The 15,554-nt window shown below is 42.5% G+C and overlaps 2 protein-coding genes across 2 annotated transcripts; both read right to left on the reverse strand.

Moving 5' to 3' along the window:
• Positions 1 to 1,605: 1,605 nt before the first annotated feature.
• Positions 1,606 to 2,580, reverse strand: LOC114397181. The gene is made up of 2 exons (XM_028359286.1): positions 2,200 to 2,580; positions 1,606 to 2,112 (listed from the first exon to the last, which is right to left on the reverse strand). Exons 1-2 carry the CDS (start codon positions 2,578 to 2,580, stop codon positions 1,606 to 1,608), a joined length of 888 nt encoding a protein of 295 aa, XP_028215087.1.
• Positions 2,581 to 2,616: 36 nt separating this feature from the next.
• Positions 2,617 to 3,664, reverse strand: LOC114397182. Its single transcript, XM_028359287.1, has 2 exons — positions 3,548 to 3,664; positions 2,617 to 2,901 (listed from the first exon to the last, which is right to left on the reverse strand). Exons 1-2 carry the CDS (start codon positions 3,662 to 3,664, stop codon positions 2,617 to 2,619), a joined length of 402 nt encoding a protein of 133 aa, XP_028215088.1.
• Between the last annotated feature and the right edge of the window lie 11,890 nt (positions 3,665 to 15,554).

Here is a 15,554-nt window from a genome sequence, read left to right on the forward strand (position 1 = left end):
ACATAACTCAAGAAAACAAACAAGTAAAAGGAGGATTTTTAAAGAGCAAAATTAGAGATACTAGGCTACCTTCTAGGAGTGCTTCTTTAATGTCTTTAGCCGGATGCGGGGACGATGATCAATCCTGGGCCTAGCACCTATTTGTACCTGCCTCTAAGCTTGAACAAAAGAAGTGGAATCATGCAACAAAATGTGAAACAATACTACAAGATGCCTATATTACCTTTCACTTACCCTTTTCTCAAATTGGTGTGGTATTGGCCATCACTCAAAATGACTCTTCATTCATCTTCCGATTCGCACGATCCCAAATGACAAGATGTGAATGCATGCATGCTTATGATTGGAAGTTAAGTGCAACAATTAAACAAGTGTTATCATGTTCAATTTTACTTAAACGCTTACGACACCCCATTAATTGAGCCAAATGGCTCCGGATTCAGTGGGCAAGATCGAGAGTGTATGTTCTTAAGAAGTAAAAGACACAACACAGGAGGTTAAGATGCAAATCATTAATCCACATTTATTAATGTTGTGATCATGGTTTATAAAAGATTTTAAGATTTTGGAGATCCCAATGAGTCCTTGGAGAACAGTTATACGTTGGACCTTCTAGCTGCCCTAGGCATTATGATAATATCGTTTGACGATATCGAAGTTTACAGGCGAAGGAAATTCTTCAACATCCACGCCTTTAAGCAACAATGCTCCTCCCGAAAAAGCCTTCTTCCCAACAAAAGGTCCTTCATAATTCGGAGCCCACTTCCCCCTGTGGTCCTTTTGAGCTTGTGATACTTTCTTCAAGACAAGATCTCCCTTGCTGAACTTGCGCGGGCGCACCTTCTTGTCAAAAGTGTTCTTCACTCGGCTTTGATATAGTCATCCATGGCTCATGACAGCTAACCTCTTACCTTCTATAAGATTCAACTGATCAAAGCGAGTTTGGGCCCATTCTGATTCCTCCAACCCTGGTTCGGCTAGAATTCTCAAAGAAGGAACCTCTACTTCAAACGGGAGCACAACCTCCATCCTGTACACCAAAGAGAAAGGGGTTGCCCCAGTCGATGTGCGCACCGAAGTTCGATAACCATGCAGTGCAAAGGGGAGCATCTCGTGTCAATCCTTGTATGACACGGTCATCTTCTGAACTATTTTCTTGATATTCTTATTAGTAGCCTCAACTGGCCCATTCATCTTGGGCCTATAAGTCATAGAATTGTGGTGTTGGATCTTGAAATCCTCACACATTTCCTTCATCATTCTATTGTTCAGATTGGTGGCATTATCGGTGATAATCTTCCTGGGCAACCCATACTGGCAAATTATCACTTTTTTGATGAATCTAACCACCACACTCCTAGTCACACTAGTGTACGAAGCCACTTCAACCCATTTGGTGAAGTAGTTGATGGTGACTAACATGAAGTGATGTCCATTAGAAGCTTTGGGCTCAATAGCTCCGATCATGTCTATACCCCACATAGAGAACGACCAAGGTGCTGCCAAGACGTTCAAAGGTATGGGTGGAGCATTGACATTATCGGCGAAGGCCTGGCACTTGTAGCATTTCCTCACATGGATGCAATAATCGTTCTCCATAGTGAGCTAGTAATACCCTACCCTCAGAATCTTCTGGGCCATGGCATGCCCGTTGGCATGTGTTCCAAAGGATCCCTCATGCACTTCTACCAGCATTTTCTCAGCCTCCCTGGCATCCACACACCGAAGCAACACGATATCATGGTTCCTCTTGTACAGGATATTCCCACTTAGGAAAAATCCGGCCGCCAACCTTCGTAATGTTCTCTTGTCATTGTCGGAGGCCTCCCGTGGGTATTCCTTGTCTTCGAAGTACCAAGGTTTACCATCCAGCTCCTTTTCTATCAAGTAGCAGTATGTAGGCTTGCCGTGACATCTAAATTTGATGTACGATAAATCCCTGTGTGGGGTCAATTGGAACATGGACGCTAGAGTGGCAAGGGCATCAACCATCTGATTCTCCTCTCTAGGAATGTGATGAAAGGATATGTCATCAAAGAATTCTATCAACTTCCTGATGTAGGCCTGGTAGGGTACCAACTTATGATCCCTGGTCTCCCATTCCCTTCTCAACTGGTGGATTACCAATGCTGATTCCCCATATACCTTGAGCAACTTGACCTTGAAGTCAATTGCCGCTTAGATCCCAAGGGCGCATGCCTCATACTCAGCCATGTTGTTTGTGCAGTCAAAACCCAACCTAGCCGTGAAAGGTATATATTGCTCGTCGGGGGAAACCAAAACTGCACCAACTCCGTGGCCTAATGAATTAGATGCACCATCAAACCACATGATCGATTTGTCTTTATCTTCATCCTCTACTTCTTCTCCGAACAAGGTCATGATGTCCTCATCCGAGAATTCTGGATGCATGGGCTGATAGTCATTGATGGGCTGTTGAGCCAAGTAATCTACCATGACACTCCCTTTTATCGCCTTTTGAGTTACATAAACGATATCAAACTCTGACAGCAGAACCTGCCACTGAGCGATCCTTCCAGTGAGAGCGAGCTTTTCAAAGATGTATTTGACTAGATCCATTTTGGATACCAACCAAGTGGTGTAGTTTAGCATGTACTATCTCAAATGGTGAGCTGCCCACACCAGGGCATAGCAGGTCCTTTTGAGCAAAGAGTAGTTCATTTCACACGCTATGAACTTCTTGCTCAAGTAGTAGACAACACGTTCCCTTTTTCTGGACTCATCATGTTGTCCCAATGCACACCCCATTAACTCATCCAATACATTCATATACATGATAAGGGGTCTTCCAGGCACCGATGGCACAAACATAGGAGGATTCATGAGGCACCACTTAATCCTTTCGAACGCCACTTGACAGTTGTCATCCCATTGGATGAACTGATTCTTACATAATAGCTTGAAGAGAGGTTCACATGTAGCGGCCAGCTGTGATATGAACCTCGCTATGTAGCTCGGATGCCCCAGGAAACCTCGGACCTACTCCTTGGTGCATGGCTCGGGCATTTCGAGGATAGCCTTTACCTTGTCGGGGTCTACCACTATTCCTTTTTAGCTCATGATGAAATCGAGCAACTTTCTGGATTTAACTCCAAAAGTGCATTTTGTGGGATTCATCCTTAATCGGTATTTGTGCAGCCGCTTGATTGCTTGAACAACTTTTGTAGGTTGACAAGGTGTTCCTCCTTGGTCTTTGACTTAGCGATCATGTCATCCACGTAGACTTCGATCTTTTTGTGCATTATGTCGTGGAATAACGCCACCATAGCCCACTGGTAAGTTGCCCTAGCGTTCTTGAGCCCAAAGGACATCACCTTGTAGCAGAAAGTTTCCCATAGGATGACAAAGGTTATCTTCTCCATATCCTCCGGGGCCGTCTTTATTTGATTATAGCCCGAGAACCCATCCATGAAAGAGAATAGGGCAAAATTAATCGTGTTATCTACAAGGATGTCGATGTGCGGCAAAGAAAGTTATCCTTTGGACCGGCTCGGTTTAGATCCCGATAGTTCATATATATTCGCACCTTTCCATCCTTTTTAGGGACTGACACGATGTTGGTAACCCATTCCGAGTAATGAGAAACAGCTAAGAAGCCGGCGTTGAATTGCTTTTTCACTTCTTCTTTGATCTTCAGGGACATCTAGGGCTTCATCCTCCTCAGCTTTTGCTTTACCAGGTGATCGAGGACGTACCCGAATCAAATAAACATTAAAAATGCAGTATCTAGGAAGTGATCCTAGATCGTCTCTCAACAAGCAATGGTCAACCAAACGTTCATAACAGATAATAATAAAATAGTAACGAATTGGAGGGGGGGTTGTTTGTTTTTGTAAATTAAACAACAAGAAAATTTGAATTAGAAAATAACAGAATTAAAACATGTTGTTTTCCCTTGATTCACAAGCAAGTTTCTTATCCTAGGGTATGAGAATTTATCCTTAATCAGTTCAACCACTTAATCCAACCCTAAATTAAATTACTAAGTGAAAATTAACATAAGGCTATCATTATGTGATTAAGCAACACATACACCAATTAATCATGAACGAAACTGATCATTAAGCATGATTGTAAATTAAGCGCAGAGACAATTAATCAAGCACTAAGCATGCATGGATTAATAGCAACAAATACAAAGTAATTGGTGAAGAGGAAAAACTGATTAGAATTCAATAGTAATAACAAAACCTCAAAGAGAGTTGTGCTTGATCCTCAAGAGAAAACAACGCTGGAGACTTAGCCTTCTATTAATCAGTAGAAAACGAAATTGTAGATTGAAGTAGAAACGAAATTGTAGAAAACAAATTTTATTCTACGTGAACAGTGCGCATGAATAGTAAAAATTGGAATTCTAAAACCCTAGAATTATTCTCTTCTCTTTGAAAAAACTCGCAAAACTAAAACCCTGGTGCTGTTATATAGGTTCTCAGCCCCAAAGCTTACAAATCTGTTTTAAGTCCATCCTCATAAATGAAATAAAATAAAATCTGGACAAGATAAGATAAGATTGGATGAAATAAAATCTGGACGAAATAAAATCTAGATGGAATAAAATCTGGATAAGATAAGATTTGATAAAATAAAATTGTCTGCTCTCTTCAAGTCCAAGCCCAATTTTGGATTCAAGCCTAATTGCTTATAATTCTCCTGAAATTTAATTAAAAACACAAAATTAGTCAAGTAAGCCCAAATGATAAAACTGCATAATTAATTTGACAATTGAGGCTAATCAGTAATTAAAATGGTGACAAAAAAGGTTAAGAAATAGGAGAAAATAATGACACATCATCGAGGAACACTCAGGATTGAGAGGTAGCCTGTGTTGTACAATGTCAGAACTTAAACCAGACATATCTTGGTAGGACCAAGCAAAGATGTCTTGATAGTCTCGCAACAGAGCTACCAATTCATCTTGGACGCTTGCGTACATACCAGTGCCAACCTTGACTTCCTTTCTTTCTTCGCCAACACCCAAGTTCACAACTTCTGTTTCTTCTTGGTGGGGCTTAATTTCCCTCTCTTCCTGCTCAACCATTCTTTCCAACTCTGGAGGGAACCCCCAATCCTCATCTTCCCCTTCCCCAGTTTGATTTATTAGTTGCTCAAAATCAACATCCGGGTCCTCGACATCACTACCTTCGTAGGACTCATTGTTGGATTTGTATCAAATCATTTAATCGCAATAAAAATAAATATGCAGAAGAGTGAAAACAGACGAAAGTGCAAGATTGAACTCATTAAAATGAAGAAAGGTTGTGTATTTATAATTTTGTGGGAATGAAAGACATGCCCAAACAGGAAGCAAACCCTAAAGCTTAGGCCCAGCGATAGGGTTGGAACTAACGAATTACATCGACCTTGCCACGGAAATCCCGGGTTGTTTGATGACTTGCCAATTCCTTAATTTGAACTCTGGAGGACACGACTACACCCAAGTTGATTGGTCTTGAGGGGTTTCTTTGCTTATCACGACAACCCATCCCTCGAACATCCACCCCGCACTAACGAAGCTTTCAACAATGTGACAAAAGGGAATTCTTCCCTTTTGTAGCCCTTGCGGCTGACCCACAGTTCTCTCCCTCCTTTCTAGGGCGATCCTCCTCATGTCAGTGCACGTAGGCTTGTATCCCAATCCGAACCTTCCATGATTCTCTGTGAACTCTACTAGACTCGCCACGTCATTCCCATTCTGGGTTCATATCCATGTCCCAACATCACCCGAGCTACCATCAACGCAGCACTAGATGAGTGTGGCTGTATCGGGGGAGACTCCACGTAAGCATTGCTCACAACTTCCAATGCCTAAAAGGACATTTCCAAGGACTCCTTCGTGGCCTCCACATAAGGCATAGAAGAAAGACAACTCACAAGAATGTCTTCTTCTCTCGAGACTATAATCAATTGCCCCTCCACCATAAATTTCAACTTTTGGTGTAGTGTTGAAGGGACCACCCCAACCGAATGAATCCAAGGCTGGCCTAATAAGAAGCTATAGGCAGGATTTATGTCCATTACTTGGAAGGTAATTTGGCACACGAGGGGTCCAATTTGGATTGGGAGATCGATCTCACCCCTTACATCCCGACGACTGCTGTCGAAAGCCCACACTACCACAGAGCTCGGCCTTAGGTGCGATATGTTGAAAGGCAGTTTGTCCAAAGTAGCCTTGGGCATGACGTTAAGGGAAGAGCCATTTTCAATAAGCACTTTGGCCACGATGTTGTCCAAACACTTGACAGATATGTGTAAGGCTTTATTTGTCCCCGACCCTCAACGAGTATCTCTTCATCGGTGAAAGTGCGGTAATTATTGGTGGATATGTTATTGATTATACCCCCGAAACCCTCCACGGATATCTCTTGTGCTACGTGGGCTTTGTTCAAGATCTTGACCAATAACGCTCGATGAGGCTCGGAGTTCATAAGCAACCCCAACAAAGAAATTATAACTAGTGTCTTATTTAATTGTTCGATCACCTTAAACTCACTCTGTTGGATGATCCTCAAGAACTCGATTGCCTCCTCGGCGGATATTCCCTTCTTGTTGAAGTCACTCCCTCCCTCAGCAATCCTTTCAACGGGGATCCCATCATTTAAGCCTGCCTTATCGCTCTCGCCCACATCCACCTTTGCCTTCCCTTTTGGGTCTTTGGACCGCACTGGTAGTTCGGATGCTGTGAAGATCCGCCCACTTTGAGTCATGCCACTCGTACTAGATATATTTGTGACTTTGGCGGAGGACAGATCATCTTTAACATGTACGAAAGACGCATCTTTCCTTCCGTTTGGCGCTTGTGTGGTGTACTTCCATGGTATCACCTTATCACTCTTGTAAGGGAAAGGCGCAAGCTTTTTAACTATAGCGGGCTAGAAACCCTGGGGCTTTTGAGTGGCAATATCCCTAGTGAAGTGGATCACCAAGGGCTTGGGCTTGCTCGAGCTTTCATCATTCGACTGTATGCACACATCACTCTCCCCTTTTCTCGCACAACAGACTTCGATTTGGCCCTTATCCATCATCCCTTGCAACAATTCTTCCACCATTGGGCACGTCTCCACATCATGCTCTGCCCCCAGATGCATTAAACAGGATTCCCCATTGTCCCCGTCAAGGCGAATCATCCCAACTTCTCACAGTGCCTCCAAAATGAACCTATATGACTGGTAAGTTGATTTGTCCTTACATTCGGGCTGTCCTCTTGGAATGTCAGCCACCCCGCATCAATCAAGCAAACTTGTGCTTAAAGGCCACGCACTGCTCTATGGAATGCCCCAGAGCACCTTCGTGATAGGCGTAAGTTGCGTCAGGATTGTACCAATGGGGAAAGGGAGATTAATAGACCTTCCCGGGGCTGACCACTACCATTTGGTTGCTGATCAAGGACGGTAGTAGGTCAACATAAGGCATGGGTATTGGGGTGAATTCTGAGGGCTTCCTTTCTAGGAAATTCTTCCTTGGGTTTGTATTTGTGTTGGGATCAGTGTTTCTGGCGGGTCGAGACTGCATGGGAAACTAATTTTGTGGGGGAGGTCTTTATGGTTGATTAGGAAATCTTTGTTGGGCAGACAATAGATTGGGAAGGGTTTTGATGTTGGTTGAATAACTTGGTTGATGCGGGGAATACTGGTAGGCGGGGTTGTGAGGGGTTTGTTTCGGCCATGTGGGGGCTGAAGTCACAACATGGGTATCCTCCTCCTTCTTTTTGGCTCCACCAGCTCCGGCCCTCATATTGCTTGTGCTTGCTGAAGCGGTATAGTCAAACTTTCCCCTTCTCAGGCCCACCTCAATTCTTTCACACGCGAACACCAAATCTGCAAAGCTTGAGGGCATATAACCTACCATCTTCTCGTAGTAGAACACGGACAATGTGTCTACTATCATGGTGATCATCTCCCTTTCCATCATGGGAGGTGCTACCTGGGCCTCCAAATCCCTCCAACACGGGCATATAACCTACTCTTTGAAAGACTCGTGCTTCTTTTTGCACATATTTTGAAACTGAGTTCTATTGGGAGCCATGTCAGTGTTGTATTGATACTGCCTGATGAAGGCAGCAATCAAGTCCTTCCAAGAATGGATCTGGGAAGATTCCAAGTTAGTATACCAGGTAACTGTCGCCCCGGTCAAGCTCTCTTGGAAGAAGTGCATCAAGAGTTTCTCATCTCTTGAGTATGCCCCCATCTTTCGGCAATACATTTTTAACTGGTTCTTGGGGCAAGTAGTCCCCTTGTACTTATCGAAATCCGACACCTTGAACTTCAGAGGGATGATGACGTCAGGCACTAAGTAAAGCTCCGCCATGTCGGAAAACGGATAGTCACCGATCCCTTCGATGGCCCTCAACCTCTCCTCTCTGAGATCCAACTTCTCCCTTTCTTCCATGGTCGGAGGTAGTCTCCCCATCAAGAAGTGTAGAGGTTGCAGCAGGCGGTGTTGATGGGCTCCCGTGGCATTGGGCTGAGGCATACCACTAAACGCTGGTCCCTAAGTGGCATATGCTGGGTATGGTTTGAATTCACCCAGAGCATGATCCCAGGGCTCTTCACGGGCTTCCCCCACAGGCTGAGCAAAGGGTGCATGCCCCAACTGGGGTTACTGGCCTTCAAGGGGAACGGGAACAGAGTGGTTGGCGTTCTTGTTGGGCACGTGCACTGCATAGGGTGGTGTATAGTTGGGAGGTAAGCTGTACGGGAGGAAAGAACCCCTATTGTGCACCATATCGGGACCGCCCGTGCTGCCTAATGCCTCTCCTCCCTGACCTACCATGTCCAGGACTGGTTGGCTTGTTTGGTTTATGGCAGATGGGTGAGTCGGATCTGCCTCAGCGGCGATGCTGGTGGCGGCAACTGTGGTCGTATAGCTCACCATCATCCATCTCATACTTAACATGGCCTCCATCATGGAGGTCATTTGATCCTTTATGGTCTCCATGTCAACCTTCATTTTCTCTTGCACTTCTTCTATCTCGCTCATGATTTTAGTTTTGGCACGGGTTTGATAGGGGTGCCATAAAGCGAGTTTGTTCTTTTTGGTTATGGTGTTTACTTTTTGCCTACGACTGCTAAAAGAACAAAATGCAATGAGTAATGCAAAAATGAATTAAACACGAATGCATGACAATGATAAGTTGTCGAAGTATTGAACTCACGCAGAAATTTGAGCAAAGACATAGGGTTGAATCAAATCTCATTTTCATTAAGAGACAATATCATTTATCTTGTCAAAGTCAAAGTGTAAATACAAACGCCTCAGTGGTTCCTAATTATGTGGGACATCAACTCGATCATATGCTGACAATAATCGAAAAGCCCATGAACTTCCTCAGGAGCTGAGTATACGTTCACCATTGCCTTGGCTCTAGCTAACAGTCTTGGAAGCTCTTGACTCCCATTCAGAGTGAAAGCGAACCTATCCATCCATTTCATGGCTTCTCCGTGCAATGATTCTATCACTCTCTCTCTTGTTTCCCTTTTCTCTTGTAGAGCTGATACTTTTGCATGCTCATCCTCTAGCCTTTGCTCATGGCTAGCAGCTAGGTTTAGCTTCTCTTTATACTAATCAATGATTGTCCACATATTCTCTTCTGTCCTACTTAGTTGTTCAGTTAAGCCCCTCTTCGACCTTTGACAAGCCTTCAATTTGTCCTTTAATATCATACTTTCCAACCTCGACTGGTCCCTTTCGGCCCTTCGAAGCTTGAGTTCACTATTGCTGCCCCATAAAGCCCTTCGAAACTTGTTTCAGCCCCATTCTTCTTTTCGGGCCCTCTTCGTTTCTTGCTCTAACGCTCTGGCCGTGGCCATGTTGACATCCCTCAGCTCGTCACACTTTTTCCTGACCCTGGTTGCTGTCATCTTGAACTTTTCCTTGACCACTCGCGTTCTTTCAAGTTCTGCCTTCAAGGCTTGCACGTCTTCGCTCTCCTCCGGGACTTCGGTTTCTTCACCACTTGAAATCTTTAGCTTTGGGAGCCAAGTTATCCCTTGCATCCGAGCCTTCAACCATTTATGATAGCTACCAATAACGCCATTGCTGCTTCCTCTAAGCTCCTTATCTTTTCTTTCCATCGCATTCCATGCTTTTCGAACTCTTTGAAGCATTTTTTGCATTGCCTTCACTAAAACCTCATGCGATGAAAGACGCAATACCCTCTTTCGATGACGCCCCTCTCATAGGGTAGCCTAGTTGTCTTATGGCCAGTATGGGATTATAGTTAATACAACCCCTTGTTCCCATCAAGGGGACGTTTAGGAACCCTTCACATGAGCACAAAACTCCGGCCCCTCCTTCCTTCCATTGGGGGAACCAATTAACGGATGCCCCTACCATACCTACCAAGAGTTCTTCCCAATTTGGCTTCCCTTTCTCGGCACACATGCGATGACCTTGTAGGGGACAAACAGGTCTACTTTCATGTCGAAAAATGTGGGAGAGCAGCCATACATAAAGAACGGGTGTGCAATAGACAATTCTCGCGCTGCTCTTCTCGCATCTCTGGTCGAACATGTCATAGGCATTGGCCAAAACAGCAACGGTCGAGCTTTCCTTGCTGTGGTGATAAGCAAGAAAAGAATCGATTGCCACTAGATCCACTAGCCCGTCTACATTTGGAAAGAGGACGATCCCAAACACCAACAACGCTAAAACATCAATGAATGAAGTTCACTCTCCTTGATCCGCCAAAGCTTTTGCTTTCTCTTCCAAGCATTTCCTTGGTATCCCGACCACCCCATTTCTATTTTGTTTCACTCGGTCTAACTCTTATGCTGAGATCTTGACCACTTTTGCCACTTTTTCCATGGAAGGGTATAATCCAGAAAACAGATACGGCTTCCTCCCTCCTAGCGAGCATCCCAAGATTGCTTCAAACTATTCTATGGTTGGCACCAACTGAAAGTCCCTAAACGTGAAGCATCTTAGCGACTGGTCATAATACTGAGTGAGGGACGTGATGGCTTCAACAGACACTTCTATCATGGCCAAATCCCAAATCTTCCCATATGCCTTACGGAAGGCTTGGCGTTGAACTTGGTCCATCCGCTGTCCTAACTCTCGCAAGCCGGCTACTTCTAGGCTCTTGATTTTGACATGATAGAACCTTTTTTTAAAAGAGGGCGCTTGGTTCGACCCCATGTGTGCTAGAATGAAAACTCTGCTGATCAATACTTCAACACCCTATCATAAAGGAGATATGGTGAATGCATGAGGGAACGTTTATGCTATGGATGACAAAATGCGTCTACCTAAGGACACAAGAGTTTGGAATGCCATCCCTTCTTACCCATAATGCATTGGTATCATGGTTCTTTTGCAGTCATTACCATGATGCCCCATGCATGACAATTAAGAAGGCGACGCGGACCTTCCAGCTTCCCGTGACAAAGATGACGAGACAAATGTAATGCATGAGTGATGACATGGCATGAGTATGCATGCGTGAGAGCACGTGGTTGGTTGCACAAAGAGAAACATGACAACATAATAAATTAATACCAAATTGACATAACAACATGGCAAACACAGGAATGACGAACACAATCATGACATCATAAAGATATGCATGGCTATATCAAGGAAACAAAACATAGTGTGTTTGTGCCCCTATTTTTAGAACCTAATGGGAGGGACTAAAGGTTTGCTATTTAGTGTGGTTCCCAAAGGCGGTTGCACATAACTTTCTGATCGAGGCCGTACCCGAATCAAATAAACATTAAAAATGCAGTATCTAGGAAGTGATCATAGGTCGTCTCCCAATGAGCAATGATCAACCAAACATTCATAACAGATAGTAATAAAACAATAACGAATTGGAGGGGTTGTTTGTTTTTGTAAATTAAACAGTAAGCAAATTTGAATTAGAAAATAACAAAATTAAAACATGTTGTTTTCCCTTGATTCACAAGCAAGTCTCTTATCCTAGGTTACGAGAATTTATCCTTAATCAGTTCAACCACTTAATCCAAACTTAAATTAAATTACTAAGCAAAAATTAACATAAGGTTGTCATTATGTGATTAAGCAACACATACACCAATTAATCATGAACGAAACTAATCATTAAGCATGAACATAAATTAAGCGCAAAGACAATTAATCAAGCACTAAGCATGCATAGATTAATAGCAACAAATACAGAGTAATTGGTGAAGAGGAAAAACTGATCAGAATTCAATAGTAATAACAAAACCTCAAAGAGAGCTGTGCTTGATCATCAAGAGAAAACAACGTTGGAGACTTAGCCTTCCATTAATCAGTAGAAAATGAAATTGTAGATTGAAGCATAAAACGAAATTGCATATTGAAGCAGAAAATGAATTTTATTGCTATGTGAATAGTATGCATGATCAGTAAAAACTGGAATTGCAAAACCTCAAATTATTCTCTCCAAACGAAAAAAACTCCCTAAAACTAAAACATTGGTGCTGTTATATAGGTTCTCAGCCCCCAAAGCTTACAAAATCTGTTTTAAGTCCAAGACCATAAATAAAATAAAATCTGGACAAGATAAGATAAGATTTGATGAAATGAAATCTAGATAAGATAAGATAATATTGGATGAAATAATATCTAGATGAGATAAAACCTAGATAAGATAAGATTTGATAAAATAAAATTGTCTGCTCCAAGTTCAAGCCCAATTCCGGATTCAAGCCCAATTGCTTATAATTCTCCTGAAATTAAATTAAAAACACAAAATTAGTCCAGCAGGCCCAAATGATAAAACTGTATAATTAATTTGACAATTAAGGCTAATCAGTAATTAAAATGGTGACAAAAAGGGTTAAGAAATAGGAGAAAATAATGACACATCACTTTCAAAGGTTTCTAAATTTATCATCCTCTTTGATATCAAACATTGTGGTAGTAGGGACTACCAGCAACAACGTATCATCAAAGAGAAAAACTCTAGATGAGGCTTTATTGTCATCAAGCGAGTCGGAGACCCAGCATGACCACAGATCAACCTCCACTTCCTATGTTTCCATGGACCTGGGTATAGGACCCAATAACTCCTCGTGTGTGCAAAGGTGTAAGTGCCAAGTGTGCATAAAATAAACAAATACTTACTGTCATACCCTAATTTCGTCTGGGGACGATTGTTTGTCAATATTTGGATTCTTGCCAACCGAATTGAGCTACTTAACACTAATTGCCACGCAATTTGTAGGGTTTTGTGACGTTTCAGAAGGAATGTGCAAAATATTAAAAAGAGGGGCAAAAGGGTCAATTTTGGGGCATTTTTCAGCCCCTAGGCCCACTAGAAAGCTTAGGGATGAAGTAACCAGCTTGCCTGGGCGAGCTAGGTTTCTTCTGGAGGAAGCAAGCAGCTCGCCTGGGCGAGCTGCTGTGCAACCTCCACCCCTCATTTCCTATAAATAGGCGTGAGGGGGGCTAAAGGAAGGGTCCAACACTTGAAATCAACAAGATTTGAGTGAAATTAGTGAGAAGAAGGAGAAAGAAGAAGAAAAATCAAGGTCGAGGCGCTTCCGTAACGTTTCTGTGATCGATTCCGTGATCGTTCTTCATTGTTCTTCGTCCTTTCTTCATTGTTCTTTGTTCTTCGACCAATTAGTTTTTATTTTTGAAGCTTTGAATTCATTCTATGCACCCTTAGGGGTCCATCCTTGCTTCGCATGTCTTCATCTTCATTCTTCTACCATCGGTGATCTTTTTCTTCATTTAAAGCGAGTTTCGACCGATTAATTGTGCCATAAACTCACTTAATCACTGTTAAAATGAATTTCAACCGATCGTTTGTGTTGTAATCTCGTTTAGTCACTGTTAAAATAAATTCTGACTGATCGTTTGTGTTGTAAACTTTTTCCATCAGTGTAAAACAAAGTTTCAACCGGTCATTTACTTTGTAAGTGCTCTTTTAATGAGTTTAAAAATAACCAAGTGAAACCAAAGGTAAAATCAACTCATAATCAAGCTTTCATCCATAAAAATCACTTGAATCCGTTCGAGGTCCAATGCCTTAACGGTCTTTTTACTTTTAAACATTTAAAATGAACCTTTTAAAAGTCTAAAATAAACTCTACGCATAATCTTCTTTCTTTAAAGAACTACGTAGGTCTGAGTTCCTCATCACGATTGAGGATACGTAGGAGCGAGAGCCCTGCTCTTGATGACCCCAAAAAGATAAAAACATAAAAAAGGGAAAATAAACAAATATGGAAGTCATGATTTTGCACATTTGATAAAAGGCCGCCGTCCCTTGAGGTGGACGCATGGGGTGCTAATACCTTCCCTGCACGTAAACAACTCTCGAACCTTTTATCCTTTAAATTTGTAGACCGCTTTTTGGTTTTTCTAATGTTTTCCTCAAATAAACTTTGGTGATGACTCCGCGCGTTTTCCTTCCTTGGAAGACGCACCCGTGAGCCTCGCGTCGCCCTCCCTCTAAAGGGTAGGTTGCGACAGTTGGCAACTCCGTTGGGGATTGTTTTTAGAGAGTTAAGCCATTTTAATCTATGTGCATTCTTTATCATGACTCACTCTTTTGTTTGTTTCCCTTTATTTCTCTTATGTTCTTTATGCATATAACTCTTTGATGCTTTTAGGGTAGTTGTTTATTTAATATATGCATTGATAAATATTTGTTCATTTGGTGCATACACGACACCTACACTTTTTTTGAACACACTGTGAATTGTTAAAGGCCCCATACCCAGGTCCATAGGAACATAGGAAGTAGAGGTGAATATGTGGTCATGCTAAGTCTTCGACTTGCTTGATGACAATGAAACCTCATCTAGAGTTTTTCTCTTTGATGATACATTGTCGTTGGTAGTCCTTACCGCCACAATGTTTGATATCAAAGGGGATGATATCTCTAGAAACCTTTGAAAGATAGGTGCAACCACTTTGGGAATTATCACTAAGTAGCGAGCTTTTAGTTCCCCCATTAGGTTCCTGAAATAGGGGCACGGAGCAAACACGCTACGTGTTGTTTCCTTGATATTGCCATGCATATCTTTGTAATGTCATGTTTGTGTGCGTCTCTCTTGCGCTTGCTGTGTTATTATGTCATTATTTGATGGCGTTACCACACTTGTTCATCTAGTATGTTTCTTTTCATGCTTTCAACCACATGCTCTCACGCATGTATATCTGTATTGCGTCGTTACTCATGCATTGCATTTGTCTCATCATTTTGTCACGGGAAGTCGGAAGGTCCGCATCACCTTCTTAAATGCATACATGGGGCACTGTGGTAATGACTGCAAATGAACCATGACGCCCAAATGTTTGCGAGTAAGAAAAGATGATCTTCTGGGCTCTTATGTCTATAAAATGCATTTGTTTCATGCACAACATAAACATACTCCCTCCTGCATTCATCATATTTCCTCCATGATAGGGTGTCGAAGTATTTCTCAACAAAGTTTTTCATTCTAGCAAAACATAGGATTGAATTAAGCACCCTTGTGTAAGAAAAAGTTCTATCACGTCAAAGTCAAAAGCCCAGAGGTTGCCAATTTGCTAGAGTTGGGGCAGTTGATGGATCAACTCCAACGTCAAGCTTT

Source organism: Glycine soja, chromosome 18 (assembly GCF_004193775.1).
Source record: "Glycine soja cultivar W05 chromosome 18, ASM419377v2, whole genome shotgun sequence".
NCBI lineage: Eukaryota > Viridiplantae > Streptophyta > Magnoliopsida > Fabales > Fabaceae > Glycine > Glycine soja.